The following is a 19,156-nucleotide window of genomic DNA, read 5'->3' as shown; positions in this document are numbered from 1 at the left end:
TAACATTGCAGAAACAGCTCAAGGAGCAAAGTGACCGCATAGAGCAAATACCCGGGGTGCCACCCGTGATCAAAGGGGTAGATATGGATAAATATTCACAACAACCCTGGAAACCAAGTGCTGCTCCCCTTCCAATCCCAAAGAAATTCAAAATGCCTAAGATACCAAAATACGATGGAACAACAGACCCACGAGACCACGTGACTGCATTCACAACAGGCGTAAAAGGCAATGATTTGACTAAGCAGGAGATTGAATCTGTATTAGTCAAAAAATTTGGTGAAACACTCACTAAGGGTGCACTAACATGGTATTCTCTTTTACCCGAAAATTCTATAAATTCTTTTGCTGAGCTTGCAGATTCTCTCATCAAAGCACACTCGGGAGCCCAAAAAGTCGAAAAAAGAATGGACGATATTTTCAAGATCAAACAAGGGGACTCAGAATTGCTTAGGGAGTTTGTGGACAGGTTCCAGCATGAAAGAATGACATTGCCACGTGTACCGGATAACTGGGCAGCTATAGCGTTTACGAGCAATTTGAATGAAAAAAGCTCAGAAGCTACGAGGCGACTCAAGGAAAGCCTTCGTGATTCCCAGCTACAACGTGGAATGATGTTTACAACCGTTATAGCACAAAACTGAGGATTGAAGAAGATATTATTTCACGACATCAAAAAGAAGAAAAGGTAAGCTCAAGACGGGCTGAAAATGAAAAAAGGTCCGGTAAAAACAGGTACGAGCCATACATGGGACCTGCGGGAAGAGACTCACGGTCAAAACAGGACAATCAGAGGTATGATCACAGATCAAGGAATAGAGAGTCAGGCTCATCATCAAGATTTGGGAGTGACCGAAGCGCACGTGAGCCACGAGACGATGATGGAGGTCTAAAGGCAAGGTTTGGCGGTAATAACACTTCTGAACTCGTGGCTGTTTTAAGAAGCATAGGAGATAAGGTACGGTGGCCAAAGGAGATGAGATCAAATCCAAACAGACGAAACCCTGATCATTGGTGCAAATTTCATAACGATCACGGGCATAAAACAGCAGATTGCAGGTTTTTGCAGGGTGAAGTTGATCATTTGTTAAAACAAGGGTATCTCACTGAGTTACTCAGTGAGAAAGGTAAACAAGCATACATGAAGAACAGGCAGGAGCCTCCAAAACCACCTTCTCCCAAAAGAACTGTCAACGCTATAAGTGGGGGTAAAGAGATCAATGGCGTATCATATAAAAAGATTTCCAAAGTAACAATTACCCATGGGAAGCGGCCGCGACATGTCTTGGAGAAAGGAAATATTACGTTCGATGATGCAGATGCCGAGAGTCTATTAACTCCACATAACGACGCACTGGTAATATCTTTACTTGTACATGACACTAACGTGAAACGAGTTTTAATTGATCCAGGTAGTTCCGTGAACATTATTTTGGTAAGAGTATTACGTGAGATGCAAGCTGAAGGTAAAATGATACCAAAGGCACATACTCTATCTGGATTTGATAATTCCAGTGTTGTCACGAAAGGAGAGGTAACACTCACCACATTCGCTGAAGGAGTCGTCAAAGATACAAAGTTCCAGGTGGTAGATATGGAGATGGCTTACAACATGATTCTTGGGAGACTATGGATCCACGAGATGGATGCTGTTCCTTCAACCTATCATCAAGTTGTTAAATTTCCAGCGCCATGGGGAATATGTCAAATCAAGGGAGATCAACAAACATCCACGAGCATCAACTCCGTGGCAGATTCAAGTGTTAAGGGTGAAGAAAAATAGCAATTACAGAATTCAGTTGAGGATAACATAGTGTCAACCTCAACTGAACAAGGGCAAATAGATATAGATTCAAGGCCCGATTCCATTCAAGAACCAGAAGAAAATGAAAACATCAAAATGATGATAAAAGAGCTGGAGGCTGTGGTTTTGTTTATACACTGGCCGGAGAGAAAAGTGTATATAGGAGCCAATCTCAGCCCGGATATGAAACGTAAGTTGATTGAATTTTTAAAAGCTAACGCGGATTGTTTTGCTTGGTCCCATTCTGATATGACAGGTATACCACCGAAGGTAATGACTCTAAGTTAAATGAGGACCCATCTCATCCACCTGTCAAACAAAAGAAAAGAAAGTAGGGCACTTTCAAAAATCAGGTGATTCAGGATGAGGTGCAAAATTTGTTAAAGAATGGATCTATTCGCGAGGTAAAGTATCCTGATTGGTTGGCCAACACCGTTGTGGTACCTAAAAAGAACGATAAATGGCGAGTTTGTGTAGACTATACAGATCATAACAAAGCTTGCCCTAAAGACTCTTTTCCATTACCTCATATAGATCAATTAATTGATGCTACTGCAGGGCATGAATTGTTAAGTTTTTTAGATGCATATTCAGGTTATAATCAAATCAAGATGGATCCAGCAGATGAAGAAAAAACTTCATTTTTAACAGACAGGGGGACTTACTGTTATAAAGTAATGCCTTTTGGACTCAAAAATGCAGGTGCAACATATCAAAGACTAGTTACTAAAATGTTTCAAGAGCATTTGGGAAAAACTATGGAGGTCTACATAGATGATATGCTCGTTAAAACTCAGCATTCAGGAGACCATATATCACATCTGACTGAGACGTTTAAAATTTTGCGGAAATTTAATATGAAGTTAAATCCCGAAAAATGTGCATTTGGTGTTGCATCTGGTAAGTTCTTGGGTTTTCTTGTTTCTAACCGTGGTATTGAGGTGAATCCTGCACAGATTAAGGCCATTGAAGAAATCCCTGATATACTTTCGAGCAAGAAAGAAGTTCAAAGATTAACAGGGAGGATTGCAGCCTTGGGAAGATTCATTTCTAAATCATCAGAGAAGTGCTTTAAATTCTTCTCAGCTATTAAGAAGCAGGATCATTTTGAATGGAACGAAGAGTGTCAACAAGCACTCAGGAATTTGAAAGCATACTTATCGAATCCACCTTTGCTAGCAAAACCAAAGGCTGGGGAAAGACTGCTCATTTACCTTGTTGTTTCAGAAGTAGCGGTAAGTGCTGTTTTGGTTCGAGAAGAACAAGGTAAACAATCCCCTATCTATTATGTTAGTAAATCTTTGTTAGATGCGGAAACGGGGTATCCTCAATTAGAAAAGCTTGCACTTGCATTAATCATGGCATCTAGGAAATTAAGGCCTTACTTTCAGTGTCATCCTATTGCTGTAGTACCCGGCCATACTTACCGAGCTACCACACTACCATGTTTGTCACGACCCAAACTGGAGGGCCATGACTAGCACCCGACCATACTTACCGAGCACCAACATACATTTTATCTAACCTTCTTTATTATCTTTTAGGGCTGACAAGATCAATATAAATGGTAGACATGGGTCATGGACAACCAACAATAAAATATGATGGCATGAACATACATAACATGGGATGACTAGACAATCAAGAAACTATATATAAGGTACGAGCTACCACACTACCATGAGAGACTATACAACAAAAACCAGCCGACAAGGCCTACCAAACTATACATGAGTCGACACCTGTCTATGAGCCTCTAAAGGAACATAAGTGTTGCAACATAGCCGGAATAGGGCCCCGACATACCCATAATATCTATAATAAAAATGCATACCAAGACCAAGGCAAGTCCGAAGAAGGGATCTCGCCAATCACCGCTGAACTGGACAGCCTACTATGGTGGGGGAGCTGCGCCTGCCTGTCTATCAGGACCTGCAGCACGACGTGCAGCGTCCATAAATAAAAGGACGTCAGTACGAATAAAGTACTGAGTATGTAAGGCAGGGAACCATAAGTACGAACAGTAATGTAAGCAGGGATAGAGAATAAACAACCTGTAACATCTGGGTACCTCTAAGGGCTACTGACATGAATGCGTGATACATATGTATATATACATAAACTTTTAAAACATACGCCTCTGTGGGCATCATCATCATCATATCGTACCCGGCCGTAATAGGCTCGGTAAAAACGTACCCGGCCACGTGGAGCTCGGTAAAACCCAACTGATCAGTGGTTGCACAATAGGTGCTGTACCCGGCCGACTATAGTGCGGCTCGGTAGAGTAAAATAGATACATATATATATAATGCATGCTCGACTCATGGACTCACGTTCTAAACCTTTCGGAGTGACGTAAGGTCGGTATCCTCTGTACACGTTATTAGGACTAACTCTTCACCATGAACCATATAAGAATCAGGAAGTACCAATAACATTGATAACATAAGAATAAGAGAAGCAACATCAACATCAATCGTTCCATAAGAGGGGAAACAATGTAAGTACTGCTAGCTTCTAAGAGTAGAGTATCTTTGGAAGCTCGTTCATTACATTATGTACAATCGGAGTCGTGCAAAAGAAGGAAAGGGATAGCCTCACATACCTTGTATATACTGCCCCAATCTCAAGCTATGCAATTTTCACGACTCCTTAGTCTACAATAAGAGAAACGATACTATAGTTACCATTCAAGCGTCATAACTATTATGTATCGACCACAACCTATTTTACGATGAAACGGACAGCACCTCCCCTATATATATGACTTCACACAATTCCAAACAATCACCAAACAGCCCAAACAACATCAATAATAATCATATTGAGCATCCCAAAACAGTCCACCAACCGATAACATTACTATCAAGCCTTTCGATATATATTTCACAAGTTCTAGCTTCAATGACTTAGCCGTAACTTGGATAATCTTAAATACATATAGATTAAGAGGTTCCTTACCTTTATACAGAAAGAACAACTCCAATTTGACCTTAATTCTCCACGAAATATCCCTCCAATTCTGCCACAACAACATGGAAGCGAAACTAGCAATCAATTAGTGTTTCTTTTTGGCACTAGAATCACTTTAGAAGGCTTGAAATCACCTAGAGTTGATATTAAGAACTTGAGGGAGTATTTACAGAACATAAACCCTTTAAAACAACCTCCCACACGAGCTGGAACAACACAAAAATGAGCAACAACAAGAAGAACAAGAGACTTACTAGCGCCACGGGATTTCCGACACTTGATTTGTGTTGTTTGCCCTTTGTTTGGGTCTTGAATCTTGAGAGAACCTTGAGAGGGTGTTCCTAGGGTTCTAAGGTCTGAAAATAGTGAAAATAAATGACTTAAAACGGGTTGGAGGTGTCCTATATAGATCCAAATGTCTTAAACCGCCTAAGTGGGTCCCATAGAGAGGTGCTTGGCGCAGTCTCGCGAAAACGCAAATATCTCTCTACTCCAATGTCGTATTGATAAAAGGTTTAATGCGTTGGAAACTAGACTCATAGATCTTCAATTTGGCGGGTAGATCACCCCGTAATTCCAAGTATATTGGGAGAAAAGCTTAATAACATTTGACCTAAAGTTTAAGTAAAACTATGAACTTAAGTTGCAACAACTCTTGTCGACTTTTGTTTCATAACNGTTGAACCTGGTTCATCTCTGCAGACTCCTAGTGAACAGCAAGGTTAGGGCATTGGTTCAAGAATGTGGAACAAAAGATGCAGAAATTGCTAGGCTCCAAGCTCGTATTGCTGAACTGGAAAATGAGAGAAATGGCCTCAAAGCTGAGCTAGCAAAGGAAAAGGAAAAGAGTGAAGGGATGCTTCAGACCATGCTCAACCTTCTCCAATCCCAACCCTCTAGTTCCTCCAAGCCTTAGGTTTTCCAGTTCCTATCTTTGAACCAGTCTAACCCCCCAGTGACCCAAATTCGGGATTTTTCTTTGTTTTTGTTGCTCATGGTTGGATGTTTTTCTTTCTTTTTGTGGTCTGCTTTTATAGAAACATTTCCTAATCAATGACAATGCACTTTTTCTCTTGGTCTATGTAGCTTCTGATCTTAATAGTTAAATTTTTGTCAAGTTGATTATTGATTAACTGAATCATGTTTTCACTTGTAGTTGCCCCAGTGGCCATGAGTAATAATTAAAATCTGGAATTCACATTATATGCAACTTTTCGATGATGCCAAAAGGGGGAAGAGATATTGTGCTTTACTTTGTATTCTGAAATAAAGTGATAATTATAACCTGGTTAAACCTGGTCCTTAATGATAAGTTAGATTTCTAAGTTAAAGTGTTGATAATTAAGCTGAGTTCCACAGGTTCTCTGATCAGTAAAAGCACAGAGTTTGTCATCATCAAAAAGGGGGAATTTATTGACCCAAGTTCAGATGAAGTTTTGAAGATTGACAAATGAACTCAGTCATGGACCAGGTTCATCATGAGAGACACAGTGGTAATCTACTTATACATGTGAGATGCACGTGAAGAAGATAACTCTCAAGGATCAGCAACAATATCTTCTGAACTGATCGAAAAGGTTGCATAAAGGATAAGGAGATGAAGTCTCCTTATGTGAAGAGAATTGAATCCGGATCAAGAATAAGGGTTGGAGTTTGTATTGTTCTAGGACTCGAATTCGATGAAGGATCAGCAATTGAGTCTCAAACTCTGATTACTAACTCTTTAAATAACTATGATTGTTCTCTTTTACAGGTGTTGCACATATGCAGAAGTTACAACTAAATTGAGAGCAAAAGAGCTAGGCAATTTTGCAAGCAATTTATGTGAGATTAAAGTGTGCATTCCTGAAGCTACTTGGACAAGATAGAAGAACCAATTCCATTGTGTTTATTCTTATTCTAGTTCAATTGTAGTAGGTGGTTTAAAGTTGTACCTTTCCAGCTTTCATAGAAGCAATTGTATTAGGTAATTTGAGTATTCAAGTTAGAGTTAACTTGAAAGTGTCGCAGCAGTTGAGGCTGTGTGCCACACTGGGATTAGAGTTTAATCCTTAGGTTTACAAAAGTTTTGTAAATGCTGTTTTGGCTCAGTGATTTTAGTGGAAGTTTGGGAAAATCCTACTGAGTAGTAGGTCATGGTTTTTTCACCTTTTGAGCCAGGTGTTTTCCACGTAAAAATCTCTGAGTTCTTTATTTTATGCACTTTTAATTCCGCAAACAGTAGTAGTAAGTACACCTAGAAGAACCAGGTTCTTCTAGTGCAAAAATTGGGTACCACACAAATCACCCCCCTCTTGTGTGGTATTGACGTTAAGAACATCAGTGATAATGGCCCTCAGTTTATAGGAGCTCAAATCACAGAATTTTTTCAAAGCTGGCAAATTAAAAGGATTACATCAACACCTTATCATCCGGTGGGTAATGAGCAAGCAGAGTCAACAAACAAGATTATCATCAACAATTTGAAGAAGCATTTAGAAGAGTCAAAAGGAAATTGGCCAGAAGTGCTACCTGGTGTTTTATGGGCATATCGCACAACAACAAAAACAAGTACGGGAGAAACACCATTTTTGTTGGTTTATGGAGCAGAAGCTTTAATTCCAGTTGAGATAGGAGAGCCAAGTACGAGGTTTGCACATACAATAGAAGAATCTAATAACGAAGAAATGCGCATAAGCCTCGATTTACTTGAAGGAAGAAGGGAAGCTGCATTAGTAAGAATGGCAGCACAAAAGCAAGTCATAGAACGGTACTACAACCGGAAAGCACGCCTCAGATTTTTCAAAATTGGGGACTTTGTACTCAAAAAGGTTTTCCAATCTTCGAAGACAGTTAATACAGGAAAATTAAGTCCAACATGGGAAGGACCCTATAGAATCTGTGGCATTGCAGGCAAAGGAGTATATGAGTTTGAAACAATGGATGGCAAAGTGCTACCTTTGCATTGGAATGTTGTTCACCTGAAAAGATATTATTTCTAAGGAATACCCACAGTCAGGTACCCATTTTTTAAAGTTTATTTTTGAAATGCTAAAATTTTACTAACGATTTTAGATGATAGGCAAAAAACTAACCCGTGCTAAATGATGAGTCACGACCTGTAAGGCACACGGAATAAACTAAAATTCCTGGCCTAGGGTTACAATTATTCTGATAGAAATACAAACGGGTTAGGCAGTCTTCATCTAAAATCGAACCTCTGAGTCCCGTATGTTTTTCCTTTTCAGGAAAAGGACCAAATGAGGGAAACAATCAAGTGCTAGAGGCTTTATACTTCAACACTAACACTTGGGGACTACATAATATACGTGAGTATGTATATAAAGAAGGCAAGGAAGATTGAAAAAAAATCAAGCCTGAAAAAGTCAAGTGCAGAGTAAAAGTCACGAAGTCACGAGCCAAGGCTAAAGAAAACCTTACTGTAGTTAGGGTAAAAGCTATGTACTAAAACAGGTTATAAAGAAAAACCTTGTGTTTATTGTACTAAAACAGGTTATAAAGAAAAACCTTGTGTTTATTGTTCAAAAACGGGTTATAAAGAAAAATCTCGTGTTTATTATTTGTTTATTATTTTTTCTTAAAAATCTGTTACAAGAAAAATAGTTACGAGAAAGTTATAGATGTAATTCAAATACTTGTAAAACATTATTCAAAACTAGACAAAGTTCAAATAAAAAACTTGTCAATGTTACTTCAAAAGAAACATGTGTGTTCCTATTTCTTTTACCGTATGTTAACACCATTATGAAGTTGAGACGTCTTCTTCATTAAGTGTCGAAATATAAAAGGGCCCTCTTTTATAAAACTCATGTTTACTTTAGTTATTCATGAAGTTAACAAAAGCATTTTCTAAAGAATAAAAATGCAGATTATTCTATAAGTCCTTAGAAATAAAGGCAAGAATAAACTAAATAGAAGTTCAAGATAGTAATGAGAAAACTTCTAAAATATTAAAAAGCTTAAGACTAAGTAAGAACTTAGTCGAAAAACTACGAATTGTTTATATAGATTGCCCCATAAAAAGACTTGGGGACTTGCGTTTCCAAAATAAACCCTCAAATGAAACCAAGGGTTTTAAACATAACCTTCCAAAAAGGTACCTGCAAAAAAGAATTAAAAAAGTTCAAATTTATCACTAGGAAGATGAGGGAACTGAAGAAGATGCATCAACGACAACAGGCTCAACTGGGGCAGGTGCATCAATAGTTGCGGGTTGATCTTGACTCGCAGCAACAGGCTCGACAGAGCTTGGAAGAGTTGCGATACCTGTATCAACTTCAACATTCACGGAAGCTTCGGCCGCAGGAGAAGGAAAATCTTGAGTTTGTTGAACCTTCTCAATGGTTTCATTAACCTTAGCCAATTCAGACTCTAAGTTTAAATTTTCTTGGCCAGCTTCAATCAGGGTATCACGGCCTGAATTCAGAAATAGCCAACTTGCCTCAATAGCATATTTCTCTTCAAGGGTCTCATAATCCCTTTCCCAATCAGCAATCTCATTCTTTAGCTCTTCATTTTCAGCCAGGGCAGAGTTGTAAGAAATTTCAAGAGAGGCATGGGAGCTTTCCAAAGCACGCACCTTATCAGAAGAGACTCGAAGGTCTTCTTGTGCTTGAGTTAAGCTTTGTACGAGATCCCCAGAGTAAGTCTCTTTTTGACTCAAGAGAACCTTCAACTCTCTGTTCTCTTCACTGACCCTGGATAGTTGTTCTGAGAAGGAAGACTCGAGACGCTCTTTTTCTTTTTCTGTTTGGCTTAAGGAAGCTTTTGCCACTGCTAATTCCGAGGTTAAAGCTCGCACCTGCTGCTCGAAGGTATTCCTGCTCTCTAGTAAATCTTCCATGTCAAGTTGTGCACTCTCAAATTGTTCCTTCCAATTGATCGCCTCCAACTGAGAATCACGTGCTACCTTCTCTAAGAGGGGGATTCTGTTCATCATTTCTGTGCCGATAAGATTGGCCTAAAAAAAAAGGAAAAGGAATGAGAATCCCAAAGATAAAAAATTTTACAAAGTAAAGAAAGGAGAGAAGGAAAATACCTTCAAAGTGGCGTGCACGATATCATTCATTAGGGTCAGGGAACTATGGCTCTCCAGCTTTGCTTTTTCAATTGGGCCAATTAAAGGCTCTAGCCATACATCCGCCTGACCTGACTTTCTCAAAAGGCAGGAACTTCAATAGTTACCCTCCTCATGGCGGCACTTCTACTTGAAGAGCCCACTTCCGCATGATGAACGATAGGAGGGGGAATTGTCAAAGGAGGAGTGGTAGAAGAAGTAAAAAAGTAGAAGAAGGAACAGAAACAGCTGGGGTTGGTAAGGAAGAAATCATAGGCACGGGAGTTGAAAAAGAGGCTAGGGGAGTTTCATATAAAACAGCCCTAAACTTCCACTATCGAAGCCACTGATGAAAAGTTGTTCAATGGATTTACGAGTATCTAGGGGAGCTACGTCATCATCAGATACGGGAATTACCACCGGGGCGTCAGTAGGCTCGATGAGAGACACAGATTGGCGGGGGGATGTTTCGGCCTCGTCATCAGAAATGATGCGTCTTCGAGCTCGAGGCCGTCTCACTAAAGAGCCCCCGTCATCCTCCTCTTCTTCGGAATCTTCTTCTTCAACGGCTTTTCTCTTCAAAGAACCCAAGACTATTTCTTGAGCCCTTTCCAAAGAGATACGGGTTCTAGAAGAAGCACGAGAAGTCGCAACTGGCTCGGCAGTAACTCCTCGAATAGAAAATCCTGATAAAAAGATGGATTGAAATTAGAGCCATAAAGAGAAACATATGTATGAAAGATGAAACAAAATAAGAAGCTTTTACCATGAGTCTTTACTTTCCAACCAAAACGGTTAGAAAGTGTCTTCCAAGACCTCCCATCCATTGGTGCGGTCTTCAGTAATCTGTTTACCCAGCCAAGGAAATTGGGAACATCTCCCACAACTCCCATGGTTGCTAAAAAAAAAGAAAAAAGAGGAGCAAAATTAGAAAAGTTGATAAACTTGAAGGGAAAAGTCACGAACAGGATAAAAGACTTACGTGCAAAGTTCCACTTCTCAAGGAAGGAAACATTATCTTCACCCACTAAACCAGCAGTGGGGGCAGCAACAAACCAGGCATACCAGCCACGGTCCTTGTCATCCTCAGGGCTCACCAAAACCCTCTTACTCCTGGCTACTAGTGTGAAAACACCATTGCGAAAAAGCCTAGGGAAATAAAGATGAATTAAGTGAGGGAAAGTGAAGGGAACACCAGCAGAATTGGTTAAATGCCTTAAACAGGCAACAACCCTCCATATGATTGGGCCAATTTGACCCAAACAAACGTCGAAGAAACAACAAAAATCAAGAATGACTGGGTCAATAGCTGGTTTGAACCCTAAGGTGAAAGGGTATGTATAAACAAAAGAAAACCCCATCAAGTAAGAAGTGATTCTCTGATTTGGGTTAGGAATAATGATAGGAAAGTCATCACTCCAATGGCAATCTTTGCGAACTATAGGAGCCAAAATTTCTGTAATCTGAGTGGGAAAAGCATCAGCACGATCTAAAGTAGAAACCTGGATCCTAAGAGATTCCCTGTCATGATAAAAAGACAATTCCGTAGGGACTATTTCTTCTACTAATAAAGGTTCACGTAATGGTTTAGAGGGTTCTTTACCCCTAGAGGAAGATTATTGAGAAAGGGAACCTCTGGTTCTGGAAGAAGGGCCAGAACCAGGAGATAAAACAGAAGGGCCTCGTGCAGATCCCGAACTACGGTGCCTACCTCCCCTTCTGCCCCTGCTAAGAGCACTAGGGAAGGTATCAACAACGGAAGCCCTTCTAGGGTTAGGGTTCGACGAAGACATAATGAAAAAAGATGATACGAGGAGGAAACAATTAGAAATTTGAAAAATAAAGTGTTCAGTAAACTTTATGAGACAAAGACAAAGACAAAGAAAGAAGTTATATTTATATTGATGATCAACCGTCAAAGGAAAAAGTGCAATGATGAAGGGCCATAATAATGATAACTGACACTTCGTGAACAGGGAAGCCGAAAAGAAAGCCCAGAAAAGTGCTGCAAAATTGCAGAACCAATAGGAAGGTGACACGTGTGAAACGCATTAAATGGAAGTGACAATTGAAGTGTCAATTCTGTCACAGCATTAATGGTGACAAAAATTCCCGTTTTAATGAAATTCACTTCCCAAATATTCAATTGATGAATAAATGGCAAGTGGGGGGACTATCTGTATTGGAAAAAATTAAGTTTACATATTAAAAAAGTGTGAAGATGACGTGTCATGACACGTAGGCTGGTCAAATAGTCAAAGAGTTACAGTTAGCCAAGAGGCACGAGTAGTAATAGATGCGAGCAAAAGCAAAGGAAGAGGCACGGGCGGTTATTTAAAGGATTCAGCGCCCGTACCTATTCAAGAAATTTAAGTTCAATAATCAAGAAGAGTCAAGGGAATGAATCTGACAGCATACGAGGGTCAAAATACAGTATTTGATAAGCATTAAATGCTGAAAACGTTAGAGAATCTGTTTTAAATGTAATGATTATGTAACGTAGCATTCAATGTCATTTATTGCTCATAATAACCTTATTATGACCAAAGCAAGGCACTTACATCCGAAATAGCTATAAAAGGAGGGACTGAACAGTTGTAGGGACACGAAAAGAGCATCTGAATATACTTTGGTTTACTTGCTTTATTCAATTATATTCTGGCTATCCAAATTACTTTTCTTTTATACATTCTTGCGATTATCAGTAACCCGTGTTCTTCTAAATTATAGCTTTAGTCAAAATTTTATTTTTTGGTTAAATAATTTATCATTTTGGGATCAAATCGATTCACTTGTCTATAAAACCACATATAAATTTAACAATAGTATTTATAGGTAAATACGTACATAATCAAACTAAGATAAATAAAACGAAAACATAATAGATTTGCGTATTTATTTATATTACCATTATCTAAAGGGATCGTAGATCAGCATCGAAGCGGTCCGAGAGACACAAAGGCACACGTCTAGTCGCACACAAATCATATATTCTCTTTCCTCCACCTGCACATTTCCCAACAAACGTTCCCAAAAACACACACACACACACACTATATACAAAACCAAAAATCACCCTTCAGATTACTAGTAAAACATTTCCTCAATGAAACCTTCCCTTACAAATCCAACAACACCAAAACACACACATACACACTGAACAAAAACAATGTCAGCAGCACAATCAGAAAAACAAACTCTTTTCATTGCCTCACTAATCATCTTCTGGTACTCCTCAAACATTGGAGTCCTTCTCCTTAACAAATTATTACTCTCAAACTATGGATTTTCTTTCCCTATATTCTTAACAATGTGTCACATGTCAGCTTGTGCTGTCTTAAGCTACGTATCCATTATTTTCTTAAAGATTGTTCCTTTTCAAAGAATCAAATCAAGATCTCAGTTTTTCAGAATTGCTACTCTCAGCATTGTCTTTTGTGGGTCTGTTGTCGGTGGTAATATTTCTCTTAGATACCTGGCTGTATCGTTCAATCAGGCTGTGGGCGCAACGACGCCGTTTTTCACAGCTTTATTTGCTTATGTGATTACACATAAGAGGGAATCTTGGATTACTTATGGCTGCCTTGTGCCTGTGGTTGGTGGTGTGGTCATTGCTAGTGGGGTATGTTCAAAATTTTTCTTTTTGGATCAATTTTAAATTTGCTTATCTTTGTGTGTTTTTTTTTGTTGATCTTGTTGTGTTTCTTGTTTTTTGACCCTTTTGGGATCTTTTTTTTTTTTAATTTAAACTCAACTGGATCTATACTTGCTAAGTACTAAATTGGAGGATTTTTGTAGGTTTTCTTTTGAAGTGTGAATCTTACAGCTTAAGATCAGATCTGAGAATGTTGTGTATTCCCTTCATACAATATGCAAATTCTTATTTGATAGTACTAGTTGTGTTAGTATCTTTGTTTTTAGCTGTAGAATGCAATTTTGTTGGGCTCAACCAGCCCAAAGATACTCTTAACATAACATGGTGTGATATTGTTCGCTTTGGGCTAGCTCGCACGGTTTTCCCCAAAAGGCCTCACACCATTAAGAGATCCCTACACCTTATATGTAGGCTCCCAATCTTTTCAGCTACCAATGTGCGACGAGATTGACTTGCAATGTAGTCACCATTTTATGATTAATAGACTTAATAAACTGAGAGATCCAAAGTCTGCTAGTGAGAATTTAAGTTCTAAATTAAATTAGAAAGTGATGATTAACTATTTCAAGTTTCTAAGTAGGTAAGCACGCGAGCGGAGCTGAAATATTAGGTTTCTTACCTTAATTGAAAATTAATGAAAAAATTACCACCTTAATACCGTGTCATTCAATATTCTGATTAGCTCCAAATATGTCAAGTTATATCTTCCTGATACATTTGACATAGAGTACATTTTGAGGAGAGAGAATATGGAAGATAGGTTTATACAAAAAATATATGCTTTGGGGAAATTACCTTCTAATTGTAAAAGCTTAAATATCCCTCTTTTGTAGATGCAAATTAATTACCTCTATGTAAGATAGTTTGTCTTCTTAAATCATTAGTCTTTGTCTGTTCATTCTTGAAATCAGTTACACCATAATAAGAAAAGAATGATAACATCTTGAATTATGATAAACTAGTTAACATCCTCAATCCTCTTTCCAGTGACTCATTTACTCGATTTGACCTGTTATTTGATAAGTATCTTAATTGTTGGCAGGGTGAACCAAGCTTCCACCTGTATGGATTTATCATGTGCATAAGTGCAACTGCTGCTAGAGCCTTTAAATCTGTTCTTCAAGGCGTCCTTCTTTCCAATGAAGGGTTAGTATTTTCCTGCTTCCAGCCAGCTGTTTAAGTTTTAAGTAGTGTTATAGTTGTTGTTGGTTCTTTTCTTTATCCTTATATTAGTCAGTTTATGGAAATAGATGCAACTATTTCCTTTCGGGTCTATGAGAACTCTTTCACCCAGAACTACTTTTTTTTGTGTATTTTTGGGGCAAATTTGCTGTGCACTTCTCGGTGCTTTGCCTGTGTATCCATTAGTGAAACAAAGAAGAGAAAAGGATTCCTGAATACATGTTTGTTGGGCCACTATGATCAGCAAACAGATCAATGGGAGCTATTGCAATTGGGCAGCTCAAGTACGGAAAGTTTTGCCAGGTTTAAAGGTGTCAAATTTAGGACATACACTACTATTATTCCGCTTTCCTCCAAAGGTAGTTTGCCTCTTACTAGGGTGACAGTGGATTGGTGAGGCTTTCTTGCTACACGATCATCCCGATGGTTGTTATTACTGTTCCGTTTAATCGACATGTCGAGAGTTAAGCTTGTGGTTGGTTGCAGACTGCAAAGTATGATATAGAACTAGGGCTGTCCCTGAAAAGGGGTATCAATTTGCTTCTGCACCTAGACACTATGATTTCCAGTAAAACAGAGAGAAAATTATATGTGGTAGGAGTGCAAAAGTTCAATATACTTTGACTTCAAACCGGTGAAGAGACTGCGCCACAGAGAAGGTGCCATGTTTTGAAGTCGCCAAATGGACTAGCACGGAGAGTTTGATTGGCTTGAGGAACAGCACAAATCAGTTGGAGAGAATACACGACAATTTGAATATCAATAATTCTCAAAATTGTGCAAGATTATTGGGCCTTATCATGGACATCGATGGGTTGAGAAATCCCTAACAGGTCCATCAGTACGAGCCAAGCAAGGAGAACAAAAAATAAAGGACAGAAATGACTGTCAATCCAGTAGCTGGCAAGTTATTATCACAAACATAAGGGCCCAGACGATAAGGAGGCCCAACCGGCATGTCTAAAACCAAATGCCTCCACAAAGATCCAGTGCCCAAACCCAGGTACACTAACAAGCACTAAGCGAAGTTGATAAGCCTAGATCATGACTCTCAGTGCTTGAAGCTGGTGCTAAAGGAGAGTGTGGACCACTGTTAGCTACATTGCAGCTTTGCAATAGAGTTATGGTTGTTACTTGTTAGGACATTCTTTCTTTGATATAAGCTGGTTACCTCCTAGAACAATGACGGAAGCTATAGCGAGTTGAAGGGTGAGAAAGATGGATGCCAGGAAGAAAAAGATATGAAAGGTAGCTCCTCTTTTCGCATTTTGGATGATTTGGAGGAGATGAATAGTAGAAAGCTTGAAGGAGTTGAAAGACCACTATGGAGAGTCAAAAGTCCTTTGTTGTTGCATTTTCACTTCTGTTATAAAAAGAGAATATCCTGTTCTGTGTAGGTGGTTGGACATTTTGAGGATTAATGTTGATATGTTCATACTCTTAGTGAAGTTGGCACGGTCATGTAAATGAAAACTGATATATCCCAAAAAAAAAATATGAATAGATATTACTCCTATATCCCATTTATAATAACAATATAACTAGAAACAAATTATATGTCAAGATCATGTTGTTCATTGGGAATTGAAATTGGGGAACGAGCGGACATCAAATGATAGGAGGGTCAACCAAAATATTCTTTTTACTACAATTATCTTGTTGGTTTATTGTGCTTTTTTATACATTTTTTTTAATACGTAGCTTTAATTCAAAAAACTGGGCAATGTCCTAAATCAAGCGGATATAATTTTGACCATTTTCCCAACCCCATCATTCATTATAGGAGTATGGAACTAATCCAGCAGCTTAACAATTTCTAGAATTCTAGTTGCTTCAGTTGTCCAATTTCTGCTGTTTAGCTTGTCTGAGTTTCCAAGTTGTTCAATGGTCAATCTGCAAGTTTTTCAAATATTGGAATATGAGAGAAAACAGCTTTTGGTATTTCCATGCAATCGAAGGTTGTGGTTAATTTTCATCTTCAACACTTCAAAGGTCATTCCTCCAGTATGTTATTATTATATTTAGCCTTGTCTCTTTGGTAGATTATATCTTATTCATTTGCTTTGCTGATAGCCTGCTGTAGTTTTCTTTTGTGACCTTGTTTATAACCTGCTGATAGTTTTTAGGGGTAAGTTGAAACTCCATGGATCTGCTGCTTCACATGTTGTAACCTCGTGTTATTTTTTAGGGAAAAGTTGAACTCCATGAATCTGCTGCTTTACATGTCACCAATTGCTGTTCTAGTCTTATTGCCTGCAACACTTGTAATGGAGCCCAATGTGATAGATGTCACTATTACGCTTGCGGCAACACAGAGATACCTGGTCCTACTTGTTTTGATCAATTCTGCAATGGCATATGCGGCCAACTTGTTGAACTTTTTGGTAACTAAGCACACCAGTGCATTGACACTCCAGGTTTGCACTCTCCTTCTCTTGCCCCGTTCCCCTTTTTTCCCCTTTTGTTGTTGTATTTAGGCTTCTCTGTTTACTGTTTAGTACATTTTGCTTTAACCTATTTTGAACATGTTTATTCTCTCTGGATATTTGTAGGTCCTAGGGAATGCCAAAGGTGCTGTGGCTGTTGTTATCTCGATACTTCTTTTCCGCAATCCTGTAACTTTTATTGGCATTGCGGGCTATGCAATGACCGTCATGGGGGTCGTTGCTTATGGCGAATCCAAAAGAAGACACAAATGAGCTGGCCATGCGGAGTACCCCAGTTTTGTTTATTGAAACGTAGGTGCATGTTAGAGTTAGGGAAAGATAGATTTCCATTGCAATGTTGTAGCCCATAGATCAAGTGATGAAATGGAAAAGGGGATGGGGGTCTGGGGAATCGTTTCCATTCCTCTGTCGTATTCTTTATGTTCCTCATGAGAGCATGTATGCAGTTGTATCAGATTCTATGTCGTCGCACTAAAGTTTTAAGGGACAGGGCAGGGAACTATTTCGTTCTTCTGTTGTATTCTTTTTATCCACGTGATAGGATGTGCGCAGTTGTATCAGGTTGTATGTTATTACACCAGAGTAATATAGTATGCTGTTGGTTTTCTGTTTTCCTCTGCCGAATATTTGTTCGCTTGTATGTAAACCCTGTGTTGCTGATATGAATGTTCAGCTTACATTTGTGGTTGAAGCATAGTATGGAACCTTGAAAGTGCTGTCTTGGTGTCTTCTTAGCTTCTGTGTTAAGAATTTTAGTGGCAATTACTTTCTGTAATGCATGAATTGAGAAAGTGAAACTGGTGAAAATGCTGTACTTCAAAAGTATTGGTTCACGACGCTTAGTTTGTCAGGGAGTAAGCAAAACTTATTCACTGCCTTCACCAAAACCAGTAGTGCCTTTTCCTCCAAGAAGCAATTAATTAAGCCAGATATAGAAGCTTTATGACTTCAAATTGAGAAAAGTGGCAAGAGTAGCTTGTTTCCACGCAGAAGCCTTGCGTCTTACACTTGGATTACCTCATCAACCTCATGAGTGAGTTATTTCTCTGAAATGAGAGATTTGAGGTCATCATATATGTGAGAAAGCACGGAAGAAAATATTATTGCTTATCTAAAGTGTTGTACAACGCCCTATATATATACAATGATTACATAATAATAGGTATCTACTTCCTGATGTGGGACACTATACATGACTAACTACTTAACACTCCCCCTCAAGCTGGTGCATATAAATCATATGTACCAAGCTTGTTACAGATGTAACTAATATGAGAATCAGTAAGAGACTTAGTGAAAATATCTGTTATCTGATCATTTGACTTCACAAATTTTGTAACAATATCTCCTGAGAGTATCTTTTCTTTGACAAAGTGATAGTCGATCTCAATGTGTTTAGTCCTCTCATGGAACACCGGATTTAATGCAATATGAAGAGCAGCTTGATTATCACAAACCAATTCCATCTTGCTGATTTCTCCGAACTAACTCCTTGAGCAACTGCTTGACCCAAACTAGCTTTCACATTGCCATGGACATGGCTCGATATTCGGCTTCGGCGCTAGATCGAGCAACTACATTTTGTTTCTTGCTCTTCCAAGAGACCAAATTGCCTCCTACTAGAACACAATATCCAGACGTAGAACATCTATCAGAAGGTGATCCGGCCCAATCAGCATTTGTGCACCCAACAATCTGCTCGTGGCCTCGATCCTCGAATAGTAATCCTTTACTTGGAGCTGACTTTATATACCGAAGAATGCGAACTGCATCCCAGTGACTATCACAGGGAGAATCCATAAATGACTTACAACACTCACCAGAAAAGAAATGTCAGGCCTGGTCACTGTGAGATAATTCAATTTGCTGACCAACCTCCTATATCTCGTAGGATCTCTAAGAGGCTCCCCTTGTCCAGGCAGAAGCTTAGCATTCCGATCCATAGGAGTGTCAACAAGTCTGCAGCCCATCATTCCAGTCTCCTCAAGAATGTCTAAGGCATACTTCTGTTGTGAAATAACAATACCTAAGCAAGA

General features: G+C 38.9%; 1 protein-coding gene across 1 annotated transcript; it reads left to right on the top strand.

The window, feature by feature from the left end:
* The first annotated feature begins 12,767 nt into the window (after positions 1-12,767).
* LOC109236887 (probable sugar phosphate/phosphate translocator At5g04160) lies at positions 12,768-17,744 on the top strand. Its single transcript, XM_019403128.1, has 4 exons — positions 12,768-13,458; positions 14,534-14,637; positions 16,862-17,090; positions 17,226-17,744. Exons 1-4 carry the CDS (start codon positions 13,006-13,008, stop codon positions 17,370-17,372), a joined length of 933 nt encoding a protein of 310 aa, XP_019258673.1. The 5' UTR covers positions 12,768-13,005; the 3' UTR covers positions 17,373-17,744.
* The last annotated feature ends 1,412 nt before the right edge of the window (positions 17,745-19,156 follow it).

Source organism: Nicotiana attenuata, unplaced genomic scaffold, assembly GCF_001879085.1.
Source record: "Nicotiana attenuata strain UT unplaced genomic scaffold, NIATTr2, whole genome shotgun sequence".
Classification (NCBI taxonomy): domain Eukaryota; kingdom Viridiplantae; phylum Streptophyta; class Magnoliopsida; order Solanales; family Solanaceae; genus Nicotiana; species Nicotiana attenuata.
This window is presented reverse-complemented; position numbering and strand designations above follow the sequence as displayed.

Coding starts and splice junctions, on each gene's coding strand:
- LOC109236887 (XM_019403128.1), top strand. CDS start 13,006: ATGTCAGCAGCACAATCAGAAAAACAAACTCTTTTCATTGCCTCACTA. Junction 13,459..14,533: donor GTGTGGTCATTGCTAGTGGG/GTATGTTCAAAA, acceptor AATTGTTGGCAG/GGTGAACCAAGCTTCCACCT. Junction 14,638..16,861: donor GTCCTTCTTTCCAATGAAGG/GTTAGTATTTTC, acceptor GTTATTTTTTAG/GGAAAAGTTGAACTCCATGA.